The sequence below is a fragment of the Gymnoscopelus microlampas genome (assembly GCF_963454915.1).
Source record: "Gymnoscopelus microlampas genome assembly, chromosome: 22".
Lineage (NCBI taxonomy): Eukaryota > Metazoa > Chordata > Actinopteri > Myctophiformes > Myctophidae > Gymnoscopelus > Gymnoscopelus microlampas.
The window spans coordinates 13,014,583-13,034,166 of NC_139959.1; the positions used below are offsets into that span (position 1 = coordinate 13,014,583).

General features: G+C 44.5%; 2 protein-coding genes across 9 annotated transcripts in view; one reads left to right on the forward strand and one right to left on the reverse strand.

Annotated features, from left to right (window-relative positions):
- The first annotated feature begins 30 nt into the window (after positions 1-30).
- On the forward strand, positions 31-9,188 carry shisa2b (shisa family member 2b). Its single transcript, XM_084048607.1, has 2 exons — positions 31-1,225; positions 6,821-9,188. Exons 1-2 carry the CDS (start codon positions 916-918, stop codon positions 7,381-7,383), a joined length of 873 nt encoding a protein of 290 aa, XP_083904733.1. The 5' UTR covers positions 31-915; the 3' UTR covers positions 7,384-9,188.
- A 1,022-nt stretch (positions 9,189-10,210) lies between these two features.
- The window catches only part of atp8a2 (ATPase phospholipid transporting 8A2), an 84,498-nt gene continuing 75,124 nt past the window's right edge, over positions 10,211-19,584 (reverse strand). For all 8 annotated transcript variants that reach the window (XM_084049117.1, XM_084049116.1, XM_084049118.1 and 5 more), the window contains 4 exons: positions 18,875-18,963; positions 18,014-18,118; positions 13,030-13,121; positions 10,211-12,521 (listed from right to left, as the gene is read on the reverse strand). In XM_084049117.1, coding sequence (XP_083905243.1) covers positions 12,427-12,521; positions 13,030-13,121; positions 18,014-18,118; positions 18,875-18,963 — 381 coding nt within the window. In that variant the 3' untranslated portion in view covers positions 10,211-12,426. The remainder of the gene's footprint in view (positions 12,522-13,029; positions 13,122-18,013; positions 18,119-18,874; positions 18,964-19,584) is intronic.

Below are 19,584 nucleotides of genomic sequence, written 5' to 3' on the forward strand. Positions count from 1 at the left end.
AGGGCAGAGGGACTGACTGACGGACCAACTATCCGCTTGAAGGAAAAGTGCCAGAAGATGTTTACTTAACTTTTCTTTACTACCCGTAACCTCGCGAGACTGAACACTGGGATGGATCATTCTAAGTAGCTACTCACTCACCCTAAATGGAACGGAGAGACCCTCACATTATAGCGAGGTGTAAAGACTACCAGCACGCCTCCCAGATGCAAATGCAGGAGTAGGCTACTTTGCTTCTATTAGGCTAGATTGGTGAAGTAAAGTTGCAAATAATGCAGGCCAAGCTATATACATTGGAAATTGTAACTTTGCACAAAGGGCTGGGGGCCAGTGGACTTGTGGACAAAAGGAGTGTGTAGGCTGTATGGATTAGGCTACCTACATCTCTGGGGACAGTCATTTGAGGAGCGCACTACAAGAGGAGACATGGATTCCCTGCCAGAAGACTTCCATTCAGCCTCCTGATATACTGGATTTACCGGGGGTTTCGCGGACGCACAACAAAGTGGAGTATTAGGGACAGATTAGAGAGAAAGAGTAGGAATATATAATTAATGTGGGGTATTTCAACAAGTTCACGTGACACAACATAACTGAGTAGATTCTGGCAACTTTTGGATATTTTCCCACGTGAAGGAGCCGCTTGGCATTCGTGGATCTACCGATTTTCTTTTTCTTTTTTTCGGGGGATCTACCGAATTACGCACGGAATTCTCCTAGCAAATGACAGCTTCAAGGCGCTCTGTTTATCTCTCTCTTTATCGCCCCTGTCCCATTCATTCATTGCGGTGATCCTCCACATCGCTCTACTATTCCCCAGGTTTAGACCCGAGGAGGAGTGAAAGAAAGCCTCAGTGTTTCCCTGTGCCAGTGCAGTGCGCGGCCACAGGGCAGCCTATAGCTGGCCCATCGATTATGATGTTGGGATCCGGAGGTTTCCCGATGTCTGTCCCCGTGATCGTGACCCTTCTCCTGGTCATCATGGACGTGAAGGCCAGCGGGGAGTACTGTCACGGCTGGCACGACAACCAGGGCGCGTGGAGAGAGGGCTTCCAGTGTCCGGAGAAGATCGACGGCGCGGACGCGATCATCTGCTGCGGGAAGTGCGAGCTGCGCTACTGCTGTCCGGGCACCAACGCACGGCTGGACCAGGGGACCTGCACCAACGACAAGAAGGACGCCGAGCCGGGGACAGAGAGCAAGGAGAACAAGGACTCATCGGCAGGTAATGTACAGTTCTGGGAGGAATTTCATTTCCAAAATGTAGTGGCGGAAAAAGTAGGCTACTCATATTTTTTTTTACTTAAGTAAAAGTATCAATACTGCAGTGTAGAAATACTGTTACAAGTAAAAGTCCGGCATTCAAAATTTACTTGAGTAAAAGTATTGGTGTCAAAATGTACTTTGAAAGTATACCAAAAGTAGAACGTAGGCCTACTCATTGTGCAGAAGAATGTCCCATTTCAAATTAGAAAATAGTCGATCTACAAGCTCACAAATGCCTGGCATATTATTTTCAAATGGCCGAAATGTATATAAGGCCTAAGTGGTTAATGTATGTTTTGTAATAATAATCAAAATCTAAAATTAACTAGTAACTAAAGTTTTCAAATAATTGTAGTGGAGTAAAAAGTACAATATTTGCCTCGAGATGTAGTGGAGTAGAAGTAAAAGTACCGAAAATTGGAAATACTCCAGTAAAGTAAAAAAACACCTAAAAATTGTACTTAAGTACAGTACTTGAGTAAATGTACTTAGTTACTTTACACCACTGTCCAAATGTAATATCATGTTGGCCCGAAGTGTCAATATATGTCCAAAACTGAACTGACTGAGATGCCTTGTTTGCTTCAATTTGTTGCATAGACTAGCCCTGCTGTTCTAAATTAGATTGCATACAAATTTAATTGGAATTGAGTAACTTAATAACTTTAAGTGACCAGTTGGCCGATCGGCCATCCCATGTCCAAGACACATGCATGGACAGGACAGGACAGGACCCACAAGGACTAAACAGGACAGGACTGTGACAGGACTGTGACAGGACTCACAGGACCCCAATGGAAACAAGCCATAGTGCTTTCTTGGGTTTAATCCTTTTAGCATCCTTTTGTATAGAACTGTACTTTCTGTGCTTTTTTTTTGCAAACTGTTAATAAAGTATTCAATCAATCAATCAAACAGGACGGGCTGAAATGTGATATAGCAAATTGTAGAGAGAAAATGCAGCGGCCCGCTGCTTTGAGAACTCGGTCTAGCATACTTTGTACTTATAATACTAAATAGCTGAGGCTCATCTCAGTGATAGCGTTTAATGTGCTCCCCTGCCTCAGTTGGCAACGACAGCTGCAGAGGAGACAGGCAGCAGTAGACACCCTATAGCAAGCCAGTTAACTGCCCACTCACTCACAGTCACAAATGGCAAATTGTGCTGTTGCACAGTTATAAATAGCTGTGTTTGTTCTAGCGGCAACACACTGCAGGGACTGAGCTCAAATCGCACTGTCCCCACGAGGATCAGGTTTGGACTTGACCGGATCCTGGTCAGTGGGCCGTGACGGCGCTGACAGCTTGGTTCATAATAACAAATCGCGTTATGTATCATTTCCTAGAGACCTGTGTGTGGAATCCCATTTCCATCCGCAGGGTCCATGGTAATCCTCCCCGCTGTCCCATTGATGTAGCCGAGCTTTCAGGAGATTGACACTCAGTCTTACTTTCAACAAGTTCTTCCTATAGAGACCACCTGCAATTTACATTTGGCTACAAGCAGTCTATTATTAGTTAGGCCTACTACTCTTTCCCAAAGTGTAGTAATCCCCTGTTTGGCTAACTGAGCTACAAACAGACAAGTCTAATCTAACCTATTATTTTATTATAATAGGTTATTGTTCATTGTGTTTATTGGCAAGGTATTAACACAGTTTGAGTTTATCACTGCTCCTTTATGATACACACTACAGGGAAGTTGTATTTCTTTAAATAAGAAAAAGATGCAGATGAAGTCACATGAAAATGGAGCAAGTTATAGACACCAGTGAAAAGAGTAGGCCTACTTAAGTGTCTGTGGGGGACTTGACGTCTTCTGGACAGCATCTTTCCCTCCAACTATAATCTGTCATTTGCTCAAAAACAATCTCGCCTTATCGCCCCAGGAAGCAGTATACATTTTCATACAATGGCAAACAGCCAAAATAATGTAAAGAAAAGCAGGCATTTACTCCCTATAGGACAAAAAAGGAAGTGTTTTGTCGTGCAAGGCCCAGTTTGTGCATTTAATTCATTTGTCATCCACATGGCAGCCTATTAATCATCTGCAAAGATACACACAGTAATGTCAAATGCATAACGGACAGGAAATTATTAATGCATTCAACATAAAGAAGCATGTGGTGTTTAGGAACAGGAGAATGCCCATGGGATAGCTCTAGGAGACGAGAAGGCCCAGGCCCAGCCAGCCACAAAGATTATGCCCAAAACAAGAGCTTAGGGGAGGGGGCTGATAGCTGCCATAGCTCAGTTCCAGCAACAGGTGTGGAAGAGTGACAGGGAACAATAGCAGTGTTTTGTTCCAACATAAGATGTCCACTGTTTAAAGAAAACAGTTATGCCAATCATTGAGCACAAAATTAAAACAAACTAGAAAGGTGCGCTCCATAGAGCACAGGTCTCCGCCAGCCATTGCTTTTAAAACAAGCTTACAAATGAACTGTGTTCTTCTTACTTGATTCAGTTCTTGAACTTTCTTGTTGGAAAGAGCAGCACATAATAGCAGGCCATCCTCGTGTTGTAGGCTACACTACACAGGTGTAAAACTCCTGGCATGTGCAGCTGTTGAGATTGCATTAGCTCTGTCTGTCTCTCTCTCTCTCTCTCTCTCTCTCGCTCTCTCTCTCTCTCTCAATTCAATTTACCGGTAAATTCCATTCAAATGGGTTTTATTAGCATGGGAAACATACAAAAAAACTAAAAGAATGAATGACGTACAATTGAAATCTAGGCCTATTAGAATAAAGAAATGTGTAAACAAAGCTATGGCAACTTTGCAATAAAATATACAGTAGACTATGTTGCGTGCACATGCATAGACATAGTGACTGTGTGTCACAGTCAACCGCACTCACTTTGTGTGTGTGTGTGTGTGTGTGTGTGTGTGTGTGTGTGTGTGTGTGTGTGTGTGTGTGTGTGTGTGTGTGTGTGTGTGTGTGTGTTGTGATGGTCACTGTGTGTATCTATATTTGAGGAATTGTAAAACTGCTGTTTGATAAAAGCTATAGTCATCAATGATGTCACCACCTGAATACACAGACCATAGCCGATGTCCATCCGTATTTTACAGTATATAGTATGAACGGGCAACACTGGCCGCTGCTTCTTCCTATGAAGAAGGACTACTCCAGAGGGCGGGGATAATGCATGGAAATCTTAAATGATATAGTTTTTATTAATGGCAGGGTATTAATTTGGCAGCATGCCCAAAGAGTATGGTCCAGCAGTTTGCAAGCTCAATTCCAGACTAATACACTCACAGACAAGGGCAAAAACATAATCTCTGCCCCCCGCAGAGATAGTTATGTTGCACATTTTGCCGGTCCTCCTTAGTTTTTAAGAGGCTGCTTTAGGGTTAGGGTTAGAAAAGTGAGGTTAAGATTTCGGTTAATCTAAGGGTTAGAAGAAGTTAAGGAATACATGTAAAATGAAGAATCAAAATCAGTCAAAGTGCTCACAAATATAGCACTACAAGGATGTGTGCATGCGTGCCTGTGTGGAAATGAGGATTTTGACATGAATATGGTGGGACTGGTTTTCCTTGTTCCATTCTGGAACATTTTAACTGTAGACCATTATGGATCCATTTTTACACTTGGAGTTAGATGAACACTCAGGATTTTGCATTGTACAGGCTTCATCCAAGTGCAGGAAAAGGGGGCAGGGGAGGTTTCTGGTCTTGTAACTTCCCTGACCATAACAGTCTTATTGGAATGGCTCCTGTTAAAACCTGTTTATGGGACCGTGGCTGTAAGGTACATTAGAGTCTGAAGTTGACACCACTGCTTTTCAATAAGAAAAAAATGGGTCATGGTCTCATGTTGTTGATGTCAATGCCTGTATTGCCATAGGACTTTAAGCCTTTTGTCACTTTGACTTAGTGCTTTGCCATATGGACAGCATACAGCTTTGGAGCAATGTTTTTGCTCTTACACGGTGCACTGTATACTGCATGTATGTGTGTTCACTATTCATAAGCATGCTGAAAAGTTTCTTCAGGCCATGTTTGTTCCAAAGAGCAGTGCCAGTTGCCAACTCGCAGGTTTATGGTTACACTTCTTAATGCACTGGCACATGGTCTATGTATGAAAATAAAGACATGCTGGAAACAAAAATCTGAACAAATAAGTTCTAATATAACATGTGCATTATTGTACTTCAGACGTGTGTGTGTGTGTGTGTGTGTGTGTGTGTGTGTGTGTGCGTGCGTGCGTGCGTGCGTGCGTGCGTGCGTGCGTGCGTGTGAGAGAGCGAGTTATTGAAAGGTGGCTTCATCATTTGTTTCGCCCTGTTACTGCTATCGTTCTTCTCTCTGAATGTTAACTTTTTGGTCAAAAGCTCCAATTAGGCACAAGAAAGATAATGTATGAGTTGTTTATCACTGATACTTTTCCAGTTGGCAGGTCCTTGATTGGCACCGTAATGACAGACCCAATTTTTGTGATCTCAATTCATATGTATTGTCCCTGTTAAAAACAAGAATGAAAATAATACCTTGGCCGCCCATTCTGGCCTCAATTGAGCAGAAGGGAGAGTAACAGCAGGGAAACTGTGTGCACATTACATGCTGATTATAATGGAATCATGTGAGAGAAAATCAACTAAAACTGTCACTAAAGTCCTTGAGAATCAGGCCTCTCAGTCAAGCATTGCTCTGAGAGAGTAAAAATGAACGCACACCACGGGTTCATGTTTACTATCTCAGAGTCAATTTAACACTCAGGAGTACCTAAGAAAAAGTAGGTTCACAGTTATCAGTTCTGGCGGCTTGGGTCAAGAAGAAAAACACACACACACACACACAAACGCACGCACGCACGCACGCACGCACGCACGCACGCACGCACGCACGCACGCACGCACGCACGCACGCACGCACGCACGCACGCACACACACACACACAGAGGTGCAGGGTCGGAAAGAAAGGTGAATGGTGGGGTCACAGCAGGGTGCAGGGGATTAGAGCTGATCAAAACAAAGTTAATAACTGCTAATGAGAGCCTGGGGCCCCCTGGGAGCCCACTTTTAGTCTTTCAGTCTGCCACTCTACCGGTCTCTTTCTCTCTTTCTTTCTCCCTTCCATCTATTCTTTTGTTTCACTGTCTGACCCAATCTCTATTCACATGAGGGAGCTTTGACCGTATGAGATTCAAGATGTGAGTGTGAGTGTGTGTGTGTGTGTGTGTGTGTGTGTGTATGCGCGCACACTCACAAACAAACGTGTATGCCACTTATTTGAAGTTGTACACAACTTAGTTCAAATTCTGATGCAACTTTTACGTTAAACAGGATTTTTATTAGAAGTTTTATTCTGTTTAGTTTAATGCTTGTTGATAGCAACTGTGTTCATAGCCAAACCACTCATTCTTATACCTCTCTTTCACCGCTACCTTTCTCTCCCATTATCTCTCCCTCCCCAAAAGGACCGCAATGGAAACAAGCTTTCTGACTTTTTCAGGCTTTTATCCTTTTTAATTAATTTTCAATAAAGTGCTCAATCAATCAATCAATCAATCAATCAATCCTCTCTTTCTCCCTCTCTCTCTGCAGTGCCCATTTATGTGCCCTTCCTGATCGTGGGCTCGGTGTTCGTGGCCTTTGTCCTGGTGGGATCCGTGGTCGCTGTGTGCTGCTGCCGCTGCCTCCGGCCCAAACAGGAGCTGTCGTCAGGCGGGGGAGGGGCGGGGGGCGGCTCCGGCGGCGGCGGCGGGCGCCTCCTGGAGACCATCCCCATGATGGCGAGCACCTCCAGAGGCTCCTCCTCGCGACAGTCCAGCACGGCCACCTCCTCCAGCTCCTCCGTCCCGACCGCCGCGACCCGCCCGCCGCCTCAGCCCATGATGCGCGCCTGCATGCCGCCGGAGGGCAGCGTCTTCGTCAACATGCCCACTAACTTCTCCGTGCTCAACTGCCAGCAGGCCACGCAGATCATGCAGCACCAGGGACAGTTCATGCACCCCCAGTTCATCGGCTACGCCCACCCTGCCCACGGCACCCCGACCTTCATAGACCCCACCCAAGGGGGCTACAGACCCATCCAGTCCCCCTATCCTCCGCCCACCAGCGTGGCCAGCAGTGAGCAGCAGCAGAAACACCCCGCGGTGACGGTGTGAGGTTGCCGTCCCCAAAGACTCAGGAAGAACTTGAACTTTGAAGTGTAAACCTGTGAGGGCCGTGCCAGAGACCCTTGTGGGGGAGGTTGTGGATGGAGGGGGTGGTGGGGTGGGGTGGGTTCTCGTGCCAGAGTGGAAAAAGCAATGACATGGAGTCAGGCTCACATGAAGGACTCGTAAAAGCCTTGCTGGCAGCGGTGGCCGGCCGCGCTATTGTTTGATGTGTCTGTAGATGGTGTGTCATGTGATCTCTTGGGAAATGGCGTGAGCCGAGCCCGGCGTAAAGATGGGAGTACGAGACAGATGCGTATCAAATTTGCTGTCTTCGTACAAAGACACTACTACATTGCTGATGGGTAATGCTGCACAGCTCATTGCGGCCCATGATTCTCGGAGAGAACTGTGTCTGTCTGAGTGAGAACTTTGTGCATTTATGTGTGTAGGAATGAGTGATGAATGGATGATTAATGGCAGTATACCATATGAAATGTGGCTATGTGAACACACGCTGTGTGTGTGTGTGTGTGTGTGCGTGGCTGTGTGCGTGCGTGCGTGCGTGCGTGCGCGCGTGCGTGCGTGTGTGTGTGTATGCCACTTGCACATGTGCACATGTAAGTGGTTATGAATGGTTTACACAACACGCTCATATGTACGTTTGTGTTAAGGAATGATGTGAAAATGAGTAGAAGTGCTGTGTGTGTGTATGCAGTATGTGTGTGTGTTAGTCAGTGTTGTGTGGCGTGCACGGGCTGTGAGAGTGTAGTGGTTGTGTGTGTGTGTGCGTGTGTGTAATGGGAAATGCAGGTGGTGCGATGTGAAAGGCAGTCCCCAAATCTCCCTGTAGGCCGTTTAAACTGTAATGAAGTGAGCACAGGACACAGACTGTAACGCTCCACCCCTACGCTAGCCCCCCCCCCCCCCCCCCGCTACACTCCCGTCCCACCAAACTACTGCCCCAAGCGGAAACACACACACACACACACACACACACACACACACACACACACACACTATACATGAAAGGACCCACAAAAAAACACATTCACACAAGGTCTGACAGTTAATGTAACTAATAGGTGTGTATGTGAGCGGAGGAGAGAGTGAGTGAGGGGGCTGAGAACAGAGTGCCGTGTTTTCTCCCTGTGTGAATCTGCAATCTACAGTACAGCCTTCTGAAGATCGCAGTTAATTATGCAGTAAAATGTCTGCCAACCGTTCCCCTTCACTTCTCCTTCCTGTGTGCGAGCCGTGTGCGTGCGCGTGTTTGTGTGTGTGTGTGTGTGTGTGTATTTAACACTCCCACTGTGCTTTATTTGTATTAGCTGAGGGCACCGGAGTTGTTGCTGGACGGTTCCAGGGCATTTCCACACTTTTTTGAATCCACCCTTTTCCACTTTGAATACAGTACGTACCAAACAAATAAGTTAAGTTAAACTTCCCGCCATATACTTGGTGCTAATTTCCAAAAGTGCCTTCTACACTAAGGAGTATTCTCTTGACATTATTGCGCACTGTTCTACAGCTGGCTCTGTTATGGTGCTGGTAACTCAGTAACATACAGCTTCAGGAATGTGCCAGTCCATTAAACTAACAGTCTAAGCCTCATTTGTATTTCGTCGCACGCTGAAAATAACGAATCAGTTATTTTCGTCGCATGACTTAGTATAAAAGAGGCTTAAGATACGGTGCAACACAAAAATCAGTATGACTGGGTGTCTCATCTACTTCAAGCATGTTGTCCATAGGATGGACAGCGTGCATTGTAAAGAGGTACTGTACGATTTATGCTCAAATGTGTTTCTGCCTTCTATGAGATGCTGATTCATACAGGATTGTCATTTTTCATTGATTTATAAGGAAAAATAAATAAATATCAATGTGTTGAGACGTGATGCGTTTCCTGTCTGTGTTTTTCTTTTTTTTAACACTTTACCTTGTCATAAATACACAAACATGTTTTATGTTTTCAAAACCATGAAGAGAGAAGACCATCTCTACGGAGCAGTGAGATTTACATCTGCCTTGAGACTTATAAACCTGACTAGCAAGAAACAAGTGTTAAAGCTGACAGCCAGCATGGGGCTAGACCGCAGTCTCAGCTTATGAGCGGCCAAAAGATTATTTAATCCCTTTGAAAGACACGCAGACAAACGCACACATTCTTTAGCTATTAGCTACTGTAATTACTCACGCCCACAGACAGCCAGCCACCCAGGGTGGACAGCAGAAATACCCGTCATATCATCAGACACATTAGCACAGCAACAATAATGCACAACAATAGACTGTATATATAAACCTATAACCATTTCCTTGAGCCTGCGGAGGTGTATTTTTGGCACGTTCCAATGGAAACTCAGCTAGCGGGGAAAATGGAGGAGGGCTACCCCTGGGAGCCATTGGGAAGGAGTTGAAAAGCATAAATGGATCTATGGCTCCTGATGGGGCCAGCCCGATGGATTCCCCATATTGAAGCAGCTGCAGTCGGGTTCGGCTGGGCCACGGCCAGGAAGGCGGGTGGGAGCGTGAGACCCAGGGACTCGGGGCCAAGGGTCTGTATTAATCTGCTAAATGGTCAGACTTCAGTGACAGTGACCCTTCATTACAGGCTGCGGCACGGAGATAGATTAATGCAATTATGAGGGCTGATTTTGATTAGGTTTAAACTACGTCCTCCACTGTCCTTCTTCAATTCTGTTTATCTAAGACCTCCCCTCCATTCCATGACCCCCTACCTGCGTACCCACTGTTTTCTCAAGACACACACAGTGAGTGTATGAATACAGTTTTAACTACAGTGAATCAGTCACAGTCAGAAGCATTTGGTCAGGCCTTGGATTTATTAGATTTAATGATTAAGAGTCCAATGGACAAACCCTAGAACCTGGGCGTCCGCAACAGAAGAGTACACGGTTAGACAGTGGACTGTACATTCAGACGTATCGTAGAACCAGACAGAACACATGACGTAACCGGGCATTTTCAGATGCCTAGTAGCACTAGTTCAAGTAAAATATTCCCGTTTAAGATATTTCTCCACAAATGAGTACAAAAGAAAAACAGGCATTCATTAAAAGAAAGACAAAAAACAAAAAACAGACACATTTTATATTTTAAAAAAATAAGTCCAGTTGCGAGTGAGGGAACCCAACAGAAATGGAGGAGGAAGCTTTGGAGGCCAGGCTGCAAGATTCCCAGGCTGGACAGGACTCCCTAAAAACCTGGTGTTTCATTCGGGGCCGGGGCCTCACGCCTTGCATCACACGGTGTTGTTTGCCTGATGCATGTTCTCGTCGGCTCGCAATGGCAAGCTAGCAAAATTCTACCAAAACTGTAACCATAAAAGTTGATTATTTATCTAAACTTTGCCTTAAACTTACAGGAGACCGCATGCCTTATTGTAACTTCGAAAAGACTTTAATTTCGGTGATCATCGATTTTACAAAGATACTGTACACTTCGGTTTTTGTTCCTTCTTCTTATACTCCTACACCCTGGTGGCTAGAGAAAAAACACTAGCATTGTACAGTATGTTTCTGCAAACCACGGATACTTTGAATGTCGACATTTCTGGACCAAAAATGTGTTTCATATCAACATTCAAGTACTATGCCATTTCAAAATAGATTATAACTGACTCTCACCCTATATCGGCATGCAACTCGCTTTGGCCACGCCTCACCCAAGCCTGCTTCCTTGTTGTTCAGAAGCGTGCATTGCTACGTCCCAAAATACCATGCTCATCCGAGTGAAACACCTGGTTTTTATTCAGTCCCATGAGGTGGTACCGGCAAGCAATCCCAGCTCAGGATTCACAGGAACCGTCAGAATCATAACAGGAAGTGGAAAAAGAAGGATTCTAATGAGCAAGACGAAAAGACACACTGTAGAGGAGGAAAGGTGTGCATGTGCGTGTGTGTGTCGGGGGTCTGCTTAGAAGCTGGAAGATGAAGAGATAGAGAGCAGAGATGAAGGGAGGAGAGGGGAAAAAGAAGTTCCCGTACAGAGCAGAGTTATGGTCCAAGCAGGATGGTAATCTAGCACATTTAGGGTTCCGCTTCAGTGACATCTCTGTGGTGTTTTGGCAGTGAGGCTTGGGGATGGAATTTAGCCATATACACGGCCATTTTGTTGTTACTTCATACTCGGACCCCCCCCCCCCCCAAGTATCAAGTAAAAACAAAATGGCTGTAGCGTGAATATGGTCAAACTCTATGGGGGCCTGGGGCTGGGGTGTAAAGCTCAGAGAAAACCGGATCAATCCCCCCCCTCCTCCCAGCCTCTCCCTGTAAAGAATTCCTTCTGGGATTGTGTGTGTGTGTATGTGTGTTTATTTTGAAGTCCCCTCCCCTCTCCCGATGGCATGCGATGACAGACTAGTTAAACCCAGCTCAGGAGAGGGAGACGAATGGGAACCGCACGGAAGCAAACACACATACATACACACACATAGGCTCTCTTACCACAAACTGAACACACATACGCGCACACTCACACACAAGAGCGCAACTTGCGTGCAGACACACATGCACAGGCAGATACAGATGCTTTGGAAGTGCGCACGCACACACACACATTAACACACACCGGAGACACAACCCAAACCCAGTCTGTGGGGTTACATGGATACAAGTAGCAGTCTCTGAGTTTGATATCTCATGTCTGTGCATGGATATGGATTGCTCATGCCTGTGCAGAGTGTGTAGGAGTCTTTGAGACAGTTTATTCCGTATAGTCGGTCTGGTCCCTTCTCCTGTGTCTGTCCTCTGTGCCTCACCAACGGCCTCCACCCCTAGAAACCACCCTCTGGGATGTGTGTGTGTGTGTGTGTGTGTGTGTGTGTCGAGGAGGGTGGCCATGGTGGTGGCGGGTCGGTCACGTTATAGTACCAGTAAGGCCACTGCAGGGCCGGTCACCCGGCTTGAGGGCGTCACATGATTCCGTCTCCGCTGTCTCCACGGCCACCGTGGCCTCGGCGATCTGAGGCGACGGTGGCCGGGGGTGGGGGCGGGCAGGGAAGGGCGGGGAGGGGGGATGGCGGTGCTAAACGCTGGGTCGCTGACGGGTGGTGTCGTAGGAGCGTACAACCTGGGACTGGGACACCACTCCGTGCTCCTCCTGAGAGAAGGCATAGCCATCTGGAAAAGGAACGGAATGCAGTGTTAAACCCAGACCTGAGTTGGAGTTGGATTACACCTGGTTTTCACTTAAGTTGCGTGCCAGTGTCATGCACCGAAAATAGTCGATCCACAGGCTCGCAACGTGTCGCACTGTGATGCGCTGTGAGCTTGTACAGTAGATCAGCTATTTCCGGACATGATGCAGAAAGTATGAATCAGAATCAGACTTAGAAAACAAAAGCTAAATAAAAATGACAAATGTATATATAATGTGCAGTTGCATAATAAAGACCTCAATACTTAATGATTGAAACACATTTCCTGGTCAAATACTATTTATAGTTATAGAGTTATTTGATACTGATTATTATTTCACTGTCAACTTTCCCAATCAGAACACTTTTTTCTTGCAGATGCCTGTTATTTATTCACGACAAGTTCAGGTCATAAAACATAACTAATTCACACTTTTGCTTAGAATTAGTTTGACAATTGAATGGCAAAAAAAAGTGGACAGGACACTCACGTGACACAGTCTGTTGTACTGAGTTGGAGCGCCCTACGCTCGAAGGCGCTTTCCTAAAGACCCTTGTCAGCAGATGGGCCCGTTCGTTTAGACTGCAGGGAAGAGGGAGAGGGGGAAAAAAACATGTTACTACAGTAGCTAATGACGATAATTACCGTATATCCACGCAGTGATCGGTAATCAAATCACAGAGGTAACTATAGTTAATCTTATCTACATCACAACACAATAACAAGGTTATGTGACCATCTACTTGTCAGTCTGTGTATTCATGAATGCTCTTTCTCTTCTTCTTTCATGCAAGACCAGTACGACAACATGCAACTGGTTCGGATACGTTGTCTCTTTAATGCTTAGACCTACAGTATACCAATCACGTGTTTTGGAGATCAGTGATCTCTAAAGGAAATTATCTAGAAACATTATCATCATCACGTGACACCCAGAAACATTTGAGCTGGAGTACTAGGTCTGGCAAAACCTGGATGGATTTAAGCCAGGCCGGGGCCAAGTAATTGGCAGGGGCTGATTTGTTGAAATTCAAGCTAATGCAATAGTAAACTCATGACCCAGCTGCAGGGAAAAGGACAGCAAAACTGAACTTCTCCTCACTCTCTTGCTCCCCCTTCTCCTCTCCTCTCCTCTGCTCCACTCTCTCCTTGTTCAGAGGAAGACTGGACCCTCTGTTCTTAGACCACACGCCGTCACGCCTACTCTCCTCCCGTGACCAAAAATAACCACGTCTCTTCCAAATTGCGTGTGCGCGCACACACACACACACACACACACACACACACACACACACACACACACACACACACACACACACACACACACACACACACACACACACACACACACACACACACACACACACACACACAAATGCGTGCAATGCATGCAGACAGACTCTCACTGTGATTCACTAATTAACCCAGTGACCTTTGTCACTTCAATCTCATCATCGCCCATGCTTGCCTGGAACGGGTACCATTGGGCAACGGGCAGAGGCAATAGATGCACAAAGGACAGCACAACTACTCAAGGCCATCCCAGGAAGCTTCCCGTTAACTGATTCCATAGAGGAAAATGGGCGGATACGTTCCCTCGATCTGGCTGGCAATGAGGCATTAAATTACTCAAGAGGGATTTCCCTGGCACCCGGGCAATGATTCTGATATGATCCACAGAGCGGTGTGGACTGGAGCCAGACAGCCCAAGGTTATGATGAGGATCACACAGCTGGGAAATTCTCCTTTACGTGACCACTGGGGAACCTCTACACTGATGTGTTTGTCAAGAGAAACACCGAAAAAAAAGGCCTCTGAGGTTTGTCAAGGGTGCCTTTGGCCAAAGAAAATGTCGTCTGTTAAATGGATGAAAGGGAGCGAGTGAATGAATGAAAGGGGCTGGGGGGTACATGGTGGCTAGACAAATAAATAAAAGAGAAGACACATCTGTACGAGTGAAGTTTTACTTTCCCTCCTGTGGCGTTTCTCTCTCTCCTCTCCAACGTACTGAAGCAAGACTCCAAACGGTCCAAGGATGAGCCACATCTGAGCGCTTCCCTCGAGACGTTCCCTGTCCTCTACCTTTCCTGACCCCGTCCCAGGCCCTTTCTTAGGAACTACAAACACAGATGTGTGCTTTGGCTCCCTTCTGTGTCCAACTCTAAATTTCTCATATAATGGAAGGAGAAGCTCTGTCTTTTGGGGGGGACACACATAGGATCAATGCCTGCTTCTCCCCAGGACTAAAAGCAGGGTCAGCCCAGGACAGAGCCCTCGCCTCCAGGTGGTCCGACTCTGGAGACACAATACGTCCGCCCGCCTAAACCATTCCCAAAATTAAAAACACACCTGGACCGCACCAACTCTTTCCGAGGCCTGTTATAATAAAGCAGCGCCGTCTCTGAGACGAAACAACTGTTGGCTTTACAGTATTGTCAGTCCACCAAATGGGACTGACAGTACTCTCTGCTCCCACAAATTGGCAATCCATAACCCATTCAAACCGGGAAAGCATCTGTGTAATTTTTTTATTGCGTTGGGCAATTCAAAAATAGCAGATATACAAGCTTGTAGATCTGCTGTTTATTTTTTTTTATCTTTGAAAATGTGTGCATATCTTTGAATATATATTAAAAAGATTAAGCGAACATTTGTAACTCAAATCTTTGCTTCTGGGGATTCTACAAATGTCTTCTAATCCTAAAAAAAAACCTATGTTGCTATAATCAGGACCACACAAAATGATCTACATTTTTGAATAGCAAAATAAGTCTAAAAATGACACAGATGCTTTCCCGATCTTAATGAGTTAATATCTATTTAAGTCTTCTACCAAACCAAACACAGGGTTCTTTTCCAAGTACACTCTGCACAATGTAACTAGTTCTAACACAACTCTACTGACGTCACACACAGGAAACACACCCAGTCTGTACAGCAGTTCAAATAGGCCCACCTGTGAGGAGAGAACCAAAGATGAAGGGATGGGGGGAAAGGATACACTGTAACAATCCACAGTGTTTATTTGACTGTGAGAGTTCAACACTTTCAGACTTAAAGGACTGGTAGAGTGTCTAGAGTAGTAGAGTAAAAGTGACTTATTTTCTAGCAATTACACACCCCATGAAGCCTTGAATTCATGGCGATTTTTTTTGTTTTGTTGCATTCCTAGGCCAATAATTTGATGACTGGCAGAGACTCAAAGAGAGTCCTACTGAGTCTCCTACTGACCGATGACCGGGTCATCAAATTATTGGCTCAGGAATGCGACAAAAACAAAAATAATCTCCATGAATTCAAGGCTTAATGGGCTGTGTAATTGATAGTAAATAAGCACTTTTTTTGGGTGAACTACTCCTTTAAACTAACACTCTGGATTTTTATTGTGTGGTGTGGATGTAATACTGTAGATACAAGGGCACAGACAGCAAGTCAAAAAATGATGGCGAAAAAAGACAAGACGCGTGAGTGAGAAAAAGGTGTGATTCCAGTGAATGGTCGCACTGAGTGCCTTCCAGTGGGGTTATTTGAGCTCATAGTTCACACAGTCAGATAGGTCAGTGGTTCTCAAACACACATATATATATATAGATATATATATATATATTTTTTTTTTCAAGGGCCCCTAGTTTTATATGATTTTTACCTACTGGGACCCTAGCCTGGTAAACCATCCCGGTCACGTGATTTAACATTATCTTCCACTTTTTAGTTCCTGCAAAACGCCCACCCAGCGCTTGGGGCCAGACCGCTCTGCAGAAGACGCATGATAATGTGAATTCACACGACAGGGGATGGTTTGCCAGGCTACTGGGACTCCAATCTATATTGTAAACTCCTCAGTGTTAATTGAACTTGAGCATACGTATCTGCACACTCTCAGAGTTACAGACCCGTAACTCCTCAAGGACCCCTGGGGGTCCCCGGCCCGACCTCATTTTGAGAACCACTGAGATAGGTCCAAACCCAAGCGCTACCTGTGTGAGTAAGTGCCCTGAGGATCCCAGGCACTACGGGACCTCAGCCTTGGCTTTGGCAAGGGCACTACAGTCCACCTGTAGCTCCACGCTAAGGGATTAAGAAATGCCATGGTTATGTGTTTATTACACACACACAAAACATACATGGAATGTTAAACAAACAGGAGCATGGAATCATTTTGAAATGTTTAGTGCAACGTAAAATGTCATTTAGACAGATGCTAGGTGCATTGTTTACTTGGTATCTTATAGTACAGATCATTGTTTTGATCTGTATATTTTTTAGACTGACGCTAGGTTCTTGGTTTACCTGTGATCCTACTTTTATGAGGCACTACAATTTCTCTCTGCATTTGATGTATGTGTTTACCTAGCTTATTGTGAGTCGCTCTGGTTAAGAGCATCTGCTAAATACTAAAAGTTATCCTAACAAAACCAGTCACTGTGATACTCTGCGGTCCAGTAAAATCGCAATAAGGGGTAGTGAGATATGAATTAATAATGGACATGCTATAAAAATTATAAAATGTTAGGGAAAGAGTCAAATCTATCCCATGATATGTCAATATAAGAGAATGAATGGCATGTCACAGTGAAAATGCATATCACCGCTGTCTGGCAGAAACCTTGTATTTTTTTTTATTAGTATAATGGTTTTGTTAAAAGTATTAACAAGAGCTTGTGACTAAATAATAACAACATGGGATCCATTGGAACACAGATTATTTTTCCCATTTTCTGAAAAGTAACAGATTTGGATGTACAAAGTTTCCACCCAACAGTGACGATAAATAAAACAAACATGATCAATGACATGAATGAAAACAATGATTGAGAATGCAGGTTTAAAGGAGAATTCCGGTCATTTTAAGTGTTATGTTTGATGTGTGTCAAATCACTTACCAACGTAGAAATGAAAATCGCGTTACTCCACAGATGCCCCTATCGACCCCCACCGTTGGCATTATAGGAGGATATAGGATAGCCCAAATTGGCCTATTTTAACCAATGCAAAGTCTGTTTTTTTGCTTCTAGTACTCATTGTTGAGTCCCATGATAATGTAACAGGCGCTAAAACTCCCGACAAGCTAACGGCTAATAACAGAACGAGCTAATGCTGGTTGCTGGTTTCTCTCCCGACCTGGCAACCTGGGGCTGCCATGCAGAGAGATAAGCAGCCCCAGCGTTAGCTCGTTTGTTATTAGCCGTTAGCTTGTCCGGAGTTTTAGCGCCTGTTACATTATCATGGGACTCAACAATGAGTACTAGAAGCAAAAAAACAGACTTTGCATTGGTTACAATAGGCGAATTTGGGCTATCCTATATCCTCCTATAATGCCAACGGTGGGGGTCGATAGGGGCATCTGTGGAGTAACGCGATTTTCATTTCTACGTTGGTAAGTGATTTGACACACATCAAACATAACACTTAAAATGACCGGAATTCTCCTTTAAGGTCCCAACGATGCTTTGCACTGTAATGCATGTGTGTACCTGCGGCCGCTAGCATCTCTGAGCACAGCTGCACCCGGGTCCACGGCCCGCGCCTCCAACTCCTGCACCTCCTCCAGGAGAGACTTCCTCACAGTGCGACGCCCACTGCAAAAGAGAACGTAAGTTCATCACACACACAGAGGAGGAGAGCTGGTATAGAGACACGAATACATACAAGATACAACTTTAATGATCCCAGAGTAGTCAAGTGAGAGATTATGTTTAATTGAACCCATTAAGACCTGAGGGCGATTCTAAAAACGGCTTCTAAATCCTAAATTTTCTGGATTTTTTTCCCCTATATATCGTCTCTGTCGCAACAACTAAAATGACACAGAGGCGTTCCCAGCTTGAAAGGTAGAACAACGTATAGGTGTAACAGGTCTAGATGGGTTAAGTCACAAAGTGTTTGTATGGATTTTTTACGCACACGCACACGCACACACACACACACACACACACACACACACACACACACACACACACACACACGGTGCAACATTTAACACATTCCCTGCCAGAGGTCTTTTTTTTTTTTACTTCCCCCACTGCCAATGTTAAAAACTAAAAACACAGGAGCCGAGATACAGGATTTTAAAGTAATAAGTTAACCAAGGAGTGAATGGAGCTAGACATCGTTGGATGGCTATATCTCTGGTTCTGTGTGGATAAATTGAAAATTGAAAAAAAATATATATATATATTTTTTTTTTTTCTTTTTTTTTTTTTTTTTCATTCACGGTTATACTCGTGACTGGCAGATAACGGGGTATTTATCCAATCACGGTTATACTCGTGATTGGTAGGTAATGTGTTAATCAAACTAATCGATTACAATTGAGGTGATTGTGTGCTACTCACGCGTTCCATGCAAAGTCCATGAGAAGACAGGCAGCGGGCACAAGGATCAGGCCCAGCCAGAAATACCAGCATTGCATCACCCTGCCAGCCTGCACAGAAAAAATACACAAGGTGTTTCAGATTTACATACATACAGCATACCGTTTTCCAGACATTAATTGCGTGACTGGAAACGAACATTTTAGCCATGGTTGGACTTGCGTATGACGTTCATCGATGGCAGCTGAGCGACATGTAAAAATAGCAAAAGCTGGAAGTTTATTCTTTATGATGCTAAATAGTACATTATGTGAAATCACAGATGGTCTCTAACTACCTAATGTGGTGTTAATTTGTGCATGTCGAGAATGAATACCAGCGTTTATGGCATACTTATTCCAACTACAAAAACTCAGCGAGACCTAAAGAATGAGCAACTCCAATTTCCACAGTTTTCTATGTATGTTGAAGCGTTAACATTACATATCGTCACCTTCTTAAAATAATGGCCTATGTAATCTGTTTCAAGTTTTTCAGAAAACAGAACCAAAAATATATGATATTTCTTAATAATTTTACCCAACAAGTTTATAACAATGTATGACTGTTGACATACAAATAACACTTTCTGTCAGTTATGTAACATAAGACTAAGAGGATTAAATAACGTAGGCCAATTTGTGTGTTTTTTTTATTTTTTTTAATTATTATTTGTGTTTTGACTTCACATT

What these genes read in the sequence shown, in the direction of transcription:
- shisa2b (XM_084048607.1), top strand. Translation starts at nt 916, where the DNA reads ATGATGTTGGGATCCGGAGGTTTCCCGATGTCTGTCCCCGTGATCGTG. An exon ending in GAACAAGGACTCATCGGCAG is followed by an intron (nt 1,226 to 6,820) that starts GTAATGTACAGT and finishes CTCTCTCTGCAG; the next exon opens with TGCCCATTTATGTGCCCTTC.